The sequence below is a fragment of the Ixodes scapularis genome, unplaced genomic scaffold (assembly GCF_016920785.2).
Source record: "Ixodes scapularis isolate PalLabHiFi unplaced genomic scaffold, ASM1692078v2 PGA_scaffold4__175_contigs__length_147842914, whole genome shotgun sequence".
In the NCBI taxonomy this organism is placed as follows: Eukaryota; Metazoa; Arthropoda; class Arachnida; order Ixodida; family Ixodidae; genus Ixodes; species Ixodes scapularis.
Window position 1 is genome coordinate 52,760,435 of NW_024609879.1, and position 13,204 is coordinate 52,773,638.

General features: G+C 44.3%; 1 protein-coding gene across 1 annotated transcript; it reads left to right on the plus strand.

The window, feature by feature from the left end:
- The first annotated feature begins 3,216 nt into the window (after positions 1–3,216).
- On the plus strand, positions 3,217–12,982 carry LOC120840676. The gene is made up of 3 exons (XM_040211287.1): positions 3,217–5,038; positions 5,177–5,339; positions 12,538–12,982. The coding sequence occupies exons 1-3, from the start codon at positions 3,217–3,219 to the stop codon at positions 12,980–12,982; spliced, it is 2,430 nt and encodes an 809-aa protein (XP_040067221.1).
- Positions 12,983–13,204: the final 222 nt, after the last annotated feature.

Sequence of the window (13,204 nt, forward strand, 5' to 3'; positions counted from 1 at the left end):
GGCTCACAAGGAACAGAAGCATTACATACATCAGCATCATAAAGCAAAGGCACACGCGCCTCAAATGGCATTTCAGAGCAGCATTCTTGAAACGACCGCCTCAGATGGTCAACATGCACAAAACGCACTTGTCCGTTCACCAACACCCGATAAGTCACTGGAGACTTGACAGTCTTGATTGTTCCTTCCCGCCACTTCCCAGTTTCTCCACGCACTGTTCTCACGAAGACGCGGTCACCCACCGAGAACACTTTCGGTGCACGCCTTCGTTTATCAGCGTCACACATGGCTTTCTCAACCTTTTCTTGCATTGCCACTTTTATTTATGGTTTTACAAGAGACAACCTCGTCCTTAGTTTCCTCCCCAAGAACAACTCAGCAGGAGTTTTCTCTGTGAAGGTGTGCGGAGAAGTTCTTTATGCAAGGAGGAAGTTGTCAAGGCGATGTTGCATAGACCTTTTCTGATTATGCTACTGGTCCTCGAGAAGTTGTTTCAACAGTGGTTTCTTTACTGCATGAACAGCCCGCTCCGCTGCGCCGTTTGATTGTAGATGATAGGGTGGGGTGAGGGTGTGCTTCACACCATTGCTACGCAGTAAATCGTTGAACTCCTTCGAGCGCAATCGCAGCCCATTTTCAGTGATAATCTCTACTGGTAGTCCGTGGGCTGCAAACTGTTCCCTGACTGTATCGATGGTTTGCTGCGCGATTGTTGATGTCATTATCTAAACTTCTAACCACTTCGAGTAAGAGTCGACCGCAAGCAACCATGTCTTGCCTTCCTTCTCTGCAAAGTCTAAATGTACCCTTTCCCACTTGTTAGTACACTATCGCCATGGCTGCAGAGGGGCAGGCTGTCCAATCGACACAACGCTCTGGCACACACCGCACCGCTTCGCCTCATCTTCGAGAGCTTTGTCCATGCCTGGCCACCAGACCATGGATTTAGCGACTGCTTTCATCTTTGTGATGCCCATGTGTTGCTCATGCAAAAAGCTAAGCATGTCATCTTGGAGGGACTTCGGGACAATTACTCTGTTATTCCACACTATACAACCCATGTCGACAGAGAGCTGAAACCTTCGAAGGAACAATGACTGATACTCATCAGATACTTTTTGAGTCCATTCTCGACAGGCACTCGTACAGCACTCAAGACTTTCTCTTTTGCTGTTTCCCGTTGACATCTTTCAAGGTTACTGGGAGTTCACTCGTAGGTGAGGAATAAAATATATCATCTGAGTTGTTAGTCGTACTGGGCAGGGTTGGCCTTGACAGGCCATCAGCATTAGTGATGGTTTTCACCGACTTGTAAACAATGTGGTAACTGTAGTCAACCAGGAATGTCAGCCAGCGATGAATGCGGGCCACAGCCACTGCACTAGCGGGTCGCTTAGTTTCGAAAAGTACCATCAAGGGCTGGTGGTCCATTACAGCCTTGAAGGTGCGTCCATACGAGTACTTCTGAAACTTTTTTTAACTCCAAACACAATTGCAAGCGCCTCTTTCTCGATGTGCGCATAGTTACGTTCTGCAGGCGACATCGATCTCGATGCGAATGCAACTGGTTCTTCGACAGCGTCTTCTATGTGGGACAACAATACGCCAAGACCATACGCGGATGCGTCACATGTCAGCCGAATCTCTTTGTGCACATCATACAGCTCCAAGATCGGAGTCTCAAAAAGAAGCTTCTTGCATGCGTTAAAGCTGTCAGCACATTGGCTTGACCATTCCCATTCATTGCTTTGTCGCAGAATGGCGTGCATAGGCTCAAGCAGAGTCCAAATTTAACAAAAATCTTGCGCAATAGTTTACAAAGCCTAAAAATGCCTAAAGCTGGGTCAGCTTCGTTGTTTTGGGGGCTCTGCAAATCGCCTCCATTTTTTCCTTTGTTGGATGTAATCCTCTACTATCCAGCATGTGTCCTAAGTACTGCACTTGACTCTGAAAGAACTTGCATTTTCCAACATTCACTCGGATGCCGCGAATTCACAGATTCTGAAACACCTGCTCAACAAGGGTGTAGCATTCTTTGTGGTCTTTGCCAGCAACGGGCACATCATCCAAGTAACAGGTATACTTTGTAGGATCTGATTATTGATTGGCTGAATCATGATGGGTGCACTTGCTACCCCATACAGCAATATCCGGAACCTGAACAGGCCCATGTGAGTGTTCACAGTTAGCAGCTCTTGTGCTTTCTCGTCGAGTTCAAGTTGCAAGTATGGCTTGGAAAGGTACAGTACTGTGAAAACAGTGCCTATAAAATATCTTGCAAGATATCAAGGATGACAACTACAAGAAGACGACGACGGTGCAAAAGAAGAGAGCTTTAAGAAAAGAAGAGGTACCGGATCGACGTTTTTTTTTTTGGGGGGGGTGGGGGGCAGTGTCTATTCTGCCGGCAGGCGGCAGAATAATTTTTCCGAAATTCTACTGACAGTTTCGGACGGCGCGTGTATCAGTGAGGAGCTCGTTAACATAGCCCCCTCCCTCCCCCTCCTTTAGCGGCGACAGTCTGCGGCTGCTCATTAGAAATATATTGACCTATTTGGCCCACCAGTACCACCGCATCGCGGCGGCGTGCCGGCCGGCCCAAGCCCCGCTGTCCTCCATTCACCCCCAAAAAGAAAGTGTTTCGTCAACAACATTCGTGTTTTTTTTTTGTGTGTGTGTTCTTTTTTCAGTGTTAATTCTAAAAGAGAAATGTCGTAAATATCGCCTAATACCTCAACAAAAAACAAAATTCCGAAGAAGAAAAAAATTCCCTCGGGGGATTGAACTAAGATCCTGCTGTGTATGAGGCGCACATCTTACCCGCTGAGCTAATCCACAGCTTAGAATAAGCGTGTTTACAATCCGTTTTATACGAGACCCAATAGGCGACTATTGCCGGCAGTTTTCCCCCCCCCCCCGGTTATTGTGCCGGCTGCGGGCAGAATAGACACTTCCTTTTTTTTGGGCTTGATTTCTGTTACCATCACTCGGCCGATATTAAAAACGGTCTCCATCGCAACGGCTCCTTAGCTTCCTCGCCGAAACATGGTGCCGTGACCAGGATCACCGGTTCGCCAACGAAGAAACGTGGACAGAAGAAGTCGGCGAAGGAGCGGCTGACGAGGACCTGGACAGAACAGGAGGAACAGTCAAGGAACAGAAGGCGGGGACCGGACACCAGTGCTCAGCAGTCGTAAGCCCTTTGAACATTTGACAATGAGCAGGGACGTTGTAACCAGAAAGAGAAAGGCTCTAAGGACGCAAATAACTCACCTAATAACGGACGCCGACAACAAAATTGAAGAAAATGCTGACAAGAACGATCTCTTGCTATCGGCTAATCTGATTAAAGGAGTCGCAGAAACGCTCAGAGAGACGAACACTCAAATGGAACAATTTCTGACGGCCGAAAGCGTGGATGCAGAATATGAGAGGGTGATCGAATACGATCTCAAGGTAATAACTGCAATCTCCAAGTTAGAAGTCAGTATTCAAAACACAACGCAGGGTATGCAGAGAGGAGAACATGGTGGCCAAGTTCCCGCGTTAAGAGAAACCGCACCGCGTGAGATGAATGAACTGGTGAAGTTGCCAAAGCTCGAACTCGTGAAGTTCGATGTAAACAAATTGATGTGCCAACGATTCTGGCATCAGTTCGAAACGTCAATTCATTTAAGACCGGGGATGTCAAACGGACATAAGTTCAATTACCTTATGACGGTGCTTACGGGAAAAGCCGCCTTGGCCATTGAGGGTCTGCAGTTTTCGGAAAGAAACTATGAACAGGCGATAAAGCTATTAAAAGGCAACTTTGGGAGTGAAGACAACTTGATGGAGGCACATATGAATGCTTTCATCAACCTGGGTCAAATGAAATCCTGCAGAGACCATAATGGTCTAGCTCGGATGTACCAGAAGATACAGGTGCACACAAGTGGGCTTGAATCAATGGGGATACTTATCGGATCATATGCTGCAATGCTGTTTCCAATATTGAAGAAAGCAGTACCAACAGACATGCTGGTAGACTTCAAAGTGAAGGAACAATCAAGATCACTTGATCCAGTAGCGTCCACGTCACAACAAGCGCACGAGACCTCAGGAAGGACAAATTATGAAATGTTGAAGAGCCTAATTGACTACATCAAATATCAAGTGAGATGCAGGGAAGAGGTAACAGAAGAAGAAACGAGAAATAGTAACGCGACAGCGCCATCCCCACCTGCAAAATATTCTGCATGGGCGTCAACGTTCCAGAGCTCAGCAGCGCGTAAATGCTTCTTCTGTGATCAAATTGGTCACTACGCCGAAGACTGCACGAAAACGCAATCATATAAGGACAGGAAGTCAAAACTCCGAGTCGACAGAAGGTGTTTTCGCTGTACAAGACCAAGCCACACAGCTAGGTTCTGCCAAGCCAGGATAACCTGCAAGGCCTGCAAGCAAAGGCATGCAACATCAATGTGCCGCCGTAACGAGCAGGGTGAAGGAGTCAACCAAAGCACATCCACTCAGCGCATTACAGTAAACACACCTGATCAAAGCGCACACGCAAGTAGTGCAGCATTGTACCATGATCAAGAGGTGTCTACGGAGAGGGCATGCAATTTCCATGCCTCACAACAGATCTGCCGTAGCAGCACGTACGTGTTACTACAAACAGCGGTCGCTTGGACAGAAGGAAGATTGGCATCAGATTATTGTCGAGTGATGCTGGATAGCGGAAGCCAGTGGTCGTTTATAACCGCAAGCTTCATCAAGAAATTGGGATCCAAAGTTCTCAGAGAAGAAAGACTCTCTATTGGATCATTTGGGGGAAAAAAGGTGGAGCGAATACTCAATGTAGTGGAGCTGAAGCTGAAAAAAGAGCCAATGAGAGAAGAATTTTTGATAGAGGCCTTAGAGGTGGAAGTCATCTCAAGAGAGACGCTGCCAAGGCCAGACATCAATATTCAAAGGAACCTGAAAACGATGAACGTACTACTAGCAGACAACCCAGAAAAAGTAGTCAATAACGAAGCTACGAGAATTCTGATTGGTTCGGATCATTACTGGGAGATGTGTACTGGACGAATTAAGAAGCTAGACAAAAGAATCACTGCCATGGAAACAGTGCTAGGATGGACAATTCAAGGACCGATGGCAGTTCAATCATAATTGACGACTTCTTCCACAGTCATGGTCTTGAACGTAACTGCAACAGTTGAGGAGGTCAACGACGCCTTGAAACAATTTTGGGACCTGGAAGCAGCAGGCATCAAAGATAGTCCAATAGAAAACGGCCACGACGAGGACATACTCGCCAAGTTTGAAGATACAGTAACTTTCCAGGAGGGCAGGTACCACGTCCGACTGCCATGGAAGTCAACAGTTAGCTTAGATGACAAAAGAGGACTGGCTTTAAAAAAACTGAACCAACTGACCAGAAGGCTACAGAAGAATCCGGAACTACTTGAGAAGTATGACAGAGCGATACGGGAATATTTAAACACCAGCGTTGCAGAAAAGGTGAAAGATGAGGACACAAACGGGCGACTATGCTACTACATGCCACATCAGGCCGTAATGCGAGATGACAAGGCCACCACGAAAATCCGCATAGTATTCGATGCATCATCGACCGGTTCGCCCGGATCTTCGTTAAACGACAATCTGGAAGTTGACGTAAACTTAAGCAAAGATATTTTGGCTTTACTGATCAACTTGCGACATCATCGTATCGCAATGGTGGCGGACGTGGAAAAGGCGTTTTTACAGATTGGCATACACGAGGAAGACGGAGATTCGCTCCGCTTGTACTGGTGGAAAGAGAAGCCGAGCCCTTCGCAGCAGCACCCCAAAATGGAAGTATGGAGGATGAAGACCCTTAGTGAAAAGTCGTTCAAAATCAGTACACTCGAAGTGTACTGAAGTATACTAAAAGTATACTTTTTGTGCAATCTTTGTATTTGTTGTATACTTTAAGTGTACTTAAAGTATACTTCTAGTAAAAATGGCGGTGGACTGAAAGTATACTCGTCCGTACAAAACTAGTACATGTAGTAGAATCGTAATGCCCACGGTAAAAAATAGTTCAAAATCAGTATGCAGGACGTCCACTCCAGTGTACTAAACGCCTACTTTCAGTGCTTGCAGTCGGCGAACTCAAATTATAGTAACGGTTATATATATGTATATATATAGTGCGATTGTTAACATCAACACATTAAAAACGCGATAGATAGGCCGATGCCGTTTCCACAGAATATTCGCGAGGCTCGGCGGACATTAGATGAGTAAATAAACGTCACAGTGCGTTATCTAATTAACTTTTTTTAATTGACAGTGTAATTGACCATGTTGAATTTTCAATTTTAAAGGAGTTATGAATAAACTGTAGCCCAACTGAAACAATTTGCAAAAAGGTGACGAGTTTTTGGTTATTCATAGCTAAAACTGCCTTTCGTCGCCTGATTAAAAACAGCGCGCTGGACAGAGCGCAGGATGCTATTCTTACGTATTCCCTTCAGTCGAACCGTTGGAAGTATGATGCTGGAGCATCCACCAAAGGCACGCTGTCAAAAGTGTGCAACTTCGTTCATGCTGAATGCGACAGCATTTTATGAGGGTTTTAACTTCATTAGAAAATTAAATAATGCATAGAACTTCAGTATGAGAAGTTCTCGCTAACACAAACAAACATGCCATCACCGATATGTCATGTCAAAACCGCTAAGTCACTCTCCACTTTGCCCGCCCCTACTGCGCGTGGTTTTTGAATCGAGGGAAAAAAGTGCGAAATTTGATAAATAAATATCTGCAAGCCCCTTGGCTGTTTCGTGAATAGTTTTGATTGTGTTGGGCTCTAATAACAACTGCCTCTAAAACAGCAATTATAAAAAAAAGTAAATTTACGGATTTCAATTACTTAAAAAAAATTGTTGCCACGGTTATTCACCCATGTACTGTCCGCCGAGTCGCACGACACACATGAAGAGTGCATCAACATGACAGTGACCCCCGATTTTCCTGCAACCAGTTAATTAAAAAATATCACCGGGTATAGCTGACATAACGTGACAAAGGGATGCTTCATTTCTCACTTCACTGCAGACCAAGTGGTCCGAAAGTTCCCCGGGGAAACGACCGGCACTATCATAGCACACTTAGGCCGCAAATGCAACATGGACTTACGCTTAAAAAAAAAGCACAAATAGAAAAATTAACTACATTGTACGCCACGGAAAGAAGCGTTATCTAACTTATCAATAATTATTTTAGCTAGTCATTTCTATAAACTTAGCAATTGAAAAGTCTACTTTTATTGCAAAGATAGCTTTTATTTTCCCTGAGCTGTATTTGTTACTTTTATTGAAGAATAAAAGTTTACTGTAAAAAAACTTTTAACACTATTCGGAAGCTAGGCGATCGAGGGCAATTGCACCAAGTGCTTAATGCTGCTGATGAAAAAGCATGCACATGATTTTGTTTTCAATGTGCACCGCCACTTGCGTGCTGCCTCATAGGCTAGTAGACAAATTACGTTTGCAGGATAATCCGGTGTTTTTGTAATGCAGGTCTCAGCGCACTATACGCTGTTTCAGATATCTGCATCCACAGCAATCAAAAGGACAGGAGGCAAAAGAAACTACGGCTAATAATGGGGACATAAGGTGCTCCACCTTGCATAGTCGCATGCAGCGCAAATCGACTTCTGGACCGCGTAAGCGAAGTGGTATTATGAATGGAAGCTCGCTCTGAAACTGGCTGGAGAAATCGGCGCCTTCGTGTAACAAACTCAAGCTTTCATCGAAAGTGTTTCATGGTGTAGATTTATCTTGCAAAACTCTAAGACATCTCAATTCACGTGAAAAGAGATTGACAATTGCAACAACGAACAACACCGTCGATCGAGAGTTCCACACTGTAAAAAATCGACGTAAACATAACGTGTCTTTCCCTTGTCAAAAAAGACGGGCACGCTCATTGTTTCAAAACACGAGGTTGCCCTCATTATTTATGTGCCGCGAGAGCCGATCCTTCCAGAAAAGCCGAAATCCCAGCGGTGCAAGCATGCGCTGATGAATCAAAATAGCCTTGGCGACAAGGGAGAAATTGCTTGAGATAGTTTTGGTTTTACACTGAAGAAGAAAACCGAAAGTTTAGATAAAACCTAAGATAGACTAAACGTTTTGTTATTTTTTTACGAATATAGTAAAGTGACATTATTATTAATAATATATTTATTTGCTTACTCTTGTCTTCAAAAAAAAAAGAACAAAAAGAAGAGACTTTTGAAAACTGCGCAAGAACATCGCTATTGCAATCAGCTTCCGTTCGGAGCGTTCGGCCGCCGTTGGAGTTCCGGAGGGTTCGAGCATCGCTTCCTTTTTACGTTTTAGCCGTTTTAGCCGATATTTTAGATAGCTTACTTACGAATACCGTGTTCAATAATAGCAAGCGATTACTGAGAGCTGTGAGACGCAGCGTCGCAAGTGGCGGACAGTCATGGCCGACTGGTGCAAGCGAAGGTGAGAAAGTTTCTTTTGTTTCTGCCGAAGTGCGCCGCTTTTTCAAACTTTGTCTTGTACCGTGTGCTTGCTAAGCTATGCTTGACTCTCACTATGCTCTACCCGGGAGGCACTCACTTGATCGAATGACGTTTTAGCGAACGCCCACGTTTCACCGAATGACACTTTAGCGAATAGTCGGACGCCGCGAAGTGGCGTTTTCGGGTGGGCCAAATGAGTTCATATTTTTGTAATGAGTTGCCGCAGACTGTCGCCGCGAAGCGGCGTAAAGCGCAGCGCGACGGATGGGTTAACGCGCGCCCCCGTTATTCGCTAAAACGACCATTCGCTCAAATGTCGCCGTTCGCTAAAATGTCATTCGCTCTTGTGATATGGACCCGCTCTACCCGGTTTTATTTTGTTATTTGAGAAGAGCGTATTTTCAAAATTTAGTGAGAACGATTCGCGTGCGGCGGAACCGAGGACCAACCGAGGGCCTGTCCTGGGCGCTGTCCCTACGACGGTCGCCCGACAACGCTTTTGCGGAGCGTTCAAGTACAGTCTGACGGCAGTTTAAGGAATCACAGGTCATGCTAGTTCTGACGTGTAGTCCCAACAGTCTCTCGCGAACGATTTGTTTCATATAGCGGGAGCGAGAAAAACGTTACAAGAGCGAGCAGCATGATTTCTTGCCCGTGCTGATGCCTGTGCCGTAGAGACGGACGATCTCTTTGCGTATGCCGAAGCGGCACGCTTGCCAAGTTTGCGATTGTGTGTTGTGAATAAAGTGAGTTTGGATGTCACGTTGTTTCAGTGGCGGTGAAAACCGCTACAAAAGGCAGAAAAAATGTTAAAAGAACCTGAATATTCGATGGAGTTAAAAGACTACCGACGTACCGACTCGCCCAGTTATTCTTTGTCAAAGAATAATAGCCAATACTAATAAATTAAATAAATGCCACCTTTTAATTGGTTAGAAATTTATAATTGATGCGGTACACCCCTACCCTGCTCTAGTGGTTTTATGATATCAGATAATAAAATATTGCGCGAGCTCAATATTTCATTAATTTATGAAGTGTTAGTCTTGAGAATACTTTCCAGGTACAGAATTTTGTAATCAGGAGTAATGTTCAATACATACGTATCCATGGGTTTACTTTTTTGCATGACCAATTTTGAGCAATTTCGATAAACTCGCAAAAACTAAGCCTTCGCAAAAATTACGTCGTTTACAGTAGTACAATTAATCTTGAAACCAATATCGAATACCATATTATACTAAACTTCTAAAATATAATTTTATCATTAGCACACACAGCCCTTAAATTGACCATTCTCAAATGTTTTCGTTGTGGCCTTCATCAATCCATGTGCTTAAAATGTAGAAACTGCAACCTTGAATCTTTTTTTTTTCTTTATGGTGCCTAAGATTTGAGGTAATGAATGTTGTGCCCTGCAAAGAACACTATTACCTGTAGCATAGCCGTGGGCATGCAAAGAAGGCACACCACCAATGTCTGACATATCAGGCTTTTAGAAACGACATTGTCCGATTTTCCTCACCCTTTTGTCAGGATGAAGTTGTTACTATCTTGCCTTCCTCACATAGTGGTCCTTTGAGCGAATTATGTGATGTTATATCATAGAGTGGCATAGGGTAATTTCCTCTTCTCTTTTTACGCAGGATGTAATGGCATACCATCATCACAAAGGAGAGTGTACAGTGAGGCAGGCTCGGAAACTTGAATAAAGTGATAAGTAGGATTTCAATTTCTGTCTTATCAATCTCGCGAAGAACACTGATCATAATGTTTGTATGCTACACATACATACTTTCAGTTGAAAAATGCAATGCACCTACTCTTTATGGCTTTTCTCACACAGTTTCAGAAGACGCCGGTACGTCATTCTCACGAGGAATAGAGCTGCCGAAGATTACTCGTTAATTTCCTGACTCATTTGAAGAATGCCTCTCCCGATGGTGGCGCCTCTGCATTATCATCATCAATTGAGTTCTCAACGGCGTTTCTTAACATTTCACGAGAATGGAGCTATATGACATGAAATTTCACAGGTTGGATTACAGCCGTTCAAAGAAACACCTTTGAAAAGTGAGCTTTTTAAATGCAGGCACCGATTTTTCTGGCCATTTTGAAGCCGTTCCTTCCATTCAGAACGCCCGACATACACGGCGTCCCAGATAACCTGCACCATACTTAAAAAGAAAAAAACAACACCGGAAGGCTCTGCAGGAGTGAAATCAACTGTCGTTAACAAGCGTCTTGAGAAAGTGCACAGATTATTTTAATGCGCCTGGTAATGTAAATAACTAATATTAATGTGCTAACCTTTAAAATATTCTTTTAAGGTCTAAGATGTCAATTGTAATGTTGCAGGGCGCATTGAGAAACACCCAATTAAAGGGTTTGAATCATAATACGTTTTCGTGCTTTTTTCCGGCCTTTAAAGAACGCACATTCGCGGCGCGCTTGCACGCCGTGATTGGGGAAGCGAGTTGTCACGCGTTGTATTTTTTGTATTTCGCGGGCGTTTTTTTGAAGGCTTTTGAAAGGAGCATGCAAAGTGCACCTTGTTGAAAATGGTTTAATTGGGTGTTTCTTAATGCGCTCTGCAACTTTCCATTGCACACCTCGGCTTTTAAACGAAGATTTCAAAAGTTAGCTTCTTACTCTTAATTAAATAAATAGGCGCACTAAAACAATTTCGTGCAGTTTCGCAAGAGACTTGCTAACAGCGTACAGTTGGTTTCACTCCCGCAAAACGCTCCGTTTTTTTGTTTTTTTTTTTGTTTTTTTTAAGTTTGGTGCGAGTTATCTGGGACATCCGCGTATATGTACTGGTAGTGTACATTTAGTTCACTAAAAGCATACGTTTCGTGTACTAAACGTGCACCTATAGTATGCTAAAAGTACACTCGAGGTGCACTTATGGTATACTACATATGTACTTTGGGTGTACTAAAGGTATACTATTTTGTTTCATAAAAGTGTGAAACTAGTACGATTTCAGTACATACCCCAAGTTCACTATTAGTATACTTTCAGTGTACTGATTTTGAACGACTTTTCGCTAAGGGGAGAGTGACGTTTGGCACTGCACCAAGCACCTTTCTCCTCGCGGCGACTCTTCGATATCACATGAAAACGGTGGAGAACGAGTTTCCGGAAACAGTTGCCCAATTAAAGAAGAACATTTATGTCGACGACATGTTACTTGGAGCAGACACTGCAGAGGATGCTACAAAAACGTACCGTGAAGCCCGATGTATCTTCGCCAGGGCGAAAATGATCTTGCGAAAATGGGTGTCGAATAATCAGGAAGTGCAAAATGAATTTGCGCATGACGATGAGGGCAACATGGAGGTGGCCAAAGCCGAAGAGAACGGAGTATTGGGCCTAATATGGAACAATACATCGGACGAGTTCAGTTTTCCATTCGAAAAGTGGATGGTTAGGCTCAAGGCAGCAACTCTTACCAGGCGGCAAGTGCTGCAAATAACAGCAAGACTGTTTGATCCCTTGGGAATGCTCACACCATTTTCAGTGAGAGCTAAGAGAGAATTTCAAGAACTTTGGAAGAAAGGCATCACATGGGACGATCCACTGCCAGAGAAGGAAACCAGGGAATGGACGACATGGATAAATGAGCTGTAGGACCTAAAGCAAGTCAGCGTACACCGATGTTATGACGCTAATCAACGACAATCGGTGCAGAAAGCCGACCTACATATCTTTTCAGATGCAAGTCCATTTGCGTACGGCGCAGCGGCGTACAAAGTTACCACCTACGAAGATGGAAACAAGGAAGCGCAACTGCTTCTAGCAAAAAGTCGAAATGCTTCGCTAAAAGCAATTTCACTAGCACGGTTGGAACCTTTAGCCGTTACCATGGCAGCAAGGCTGAATGAGTATGTCACTAAACATTTAGTTCGGAGGATCAGCCAATCTTGCCTTTGGACAGATTCTACTATTGTGCTACACTGGATCAAAGAAAGTAAAAGAAGGGAATCGTTTGTCGAAAACAGGTTGAAGGAAATAATTCAGAGACCTGAACCAGAAGCGTGGAACTACGTACAAAGTGCAGAAAATCCTGCCGATCTCCTAACGAGAGGAGTAAAAGCTTGCCAACTTGTGACCTCACGTTTATGGTGGAAAGGACCAGAATGGCTAGTCGAGAGCCAAACACGACCACCACATGAGTATAAAATAAGAGAAGAAGTAAGTGAACCAGTGAAGACAGAACTGTGCGTGGTAAACCTAACACTCGCCAATATAATCGACACTCGAAGGTTCAGCTCGTACGTAAGGCTCTTGAGGGTGACCGCCTGGGTGTTCAGGCACATAAAAAGGAAAAGAGGAAGCAATACTACGGGCCCTGTAACAGCTGAAGAACTGGATGAAGCTGAGCGCTATCTCATGAAACAAGAGCAAAATATATCACTCCTAAACCAGGAAGTCGCAACGATTTGAGAGGGGGAAAAGATGCAGAGCTGCTACATGAAGCGAAAGTCTTCAGGAGTAAAGATGGGGTGCTCAGGCTAGAGGGGCGTCTTCAGGAGAGCCATCCAGCGATATTGCCGAAGAACAGTCACTTTACAGAAATTCTGGTGCGGCATGTGCACCATCTCACGTCGCACGGAGGAGTAAGAGACACGCTGGCGCGCCTGAGGACAAAGTTATGGGTGTTGCAAG

Bases quoted from the DNA above. Each gene is read 5' to 3' on its own strand.
- LOC120840676 (XM_040211287.1), top strand. From the start codon at position 3,217: ATGAGCAGGGACGTTGTAACCAGAAAGAGAAAGGCTCTAAGGACGCAA. The intron at 5,039-5,176 runs GTTCGGATCATT...CTTCTTCCACAG, and splicing joins AGCTACGAGAATTCTGATTG to TCATGGTCTTGAACGTAACT. The intron at 5,340-12,537 runs GTACCACGTCCG...TGTCGAAAACAG, and splicing joins GTAACTTTCCAGGAGGGCAG to GTTGAAGGAAATAATTCAGA.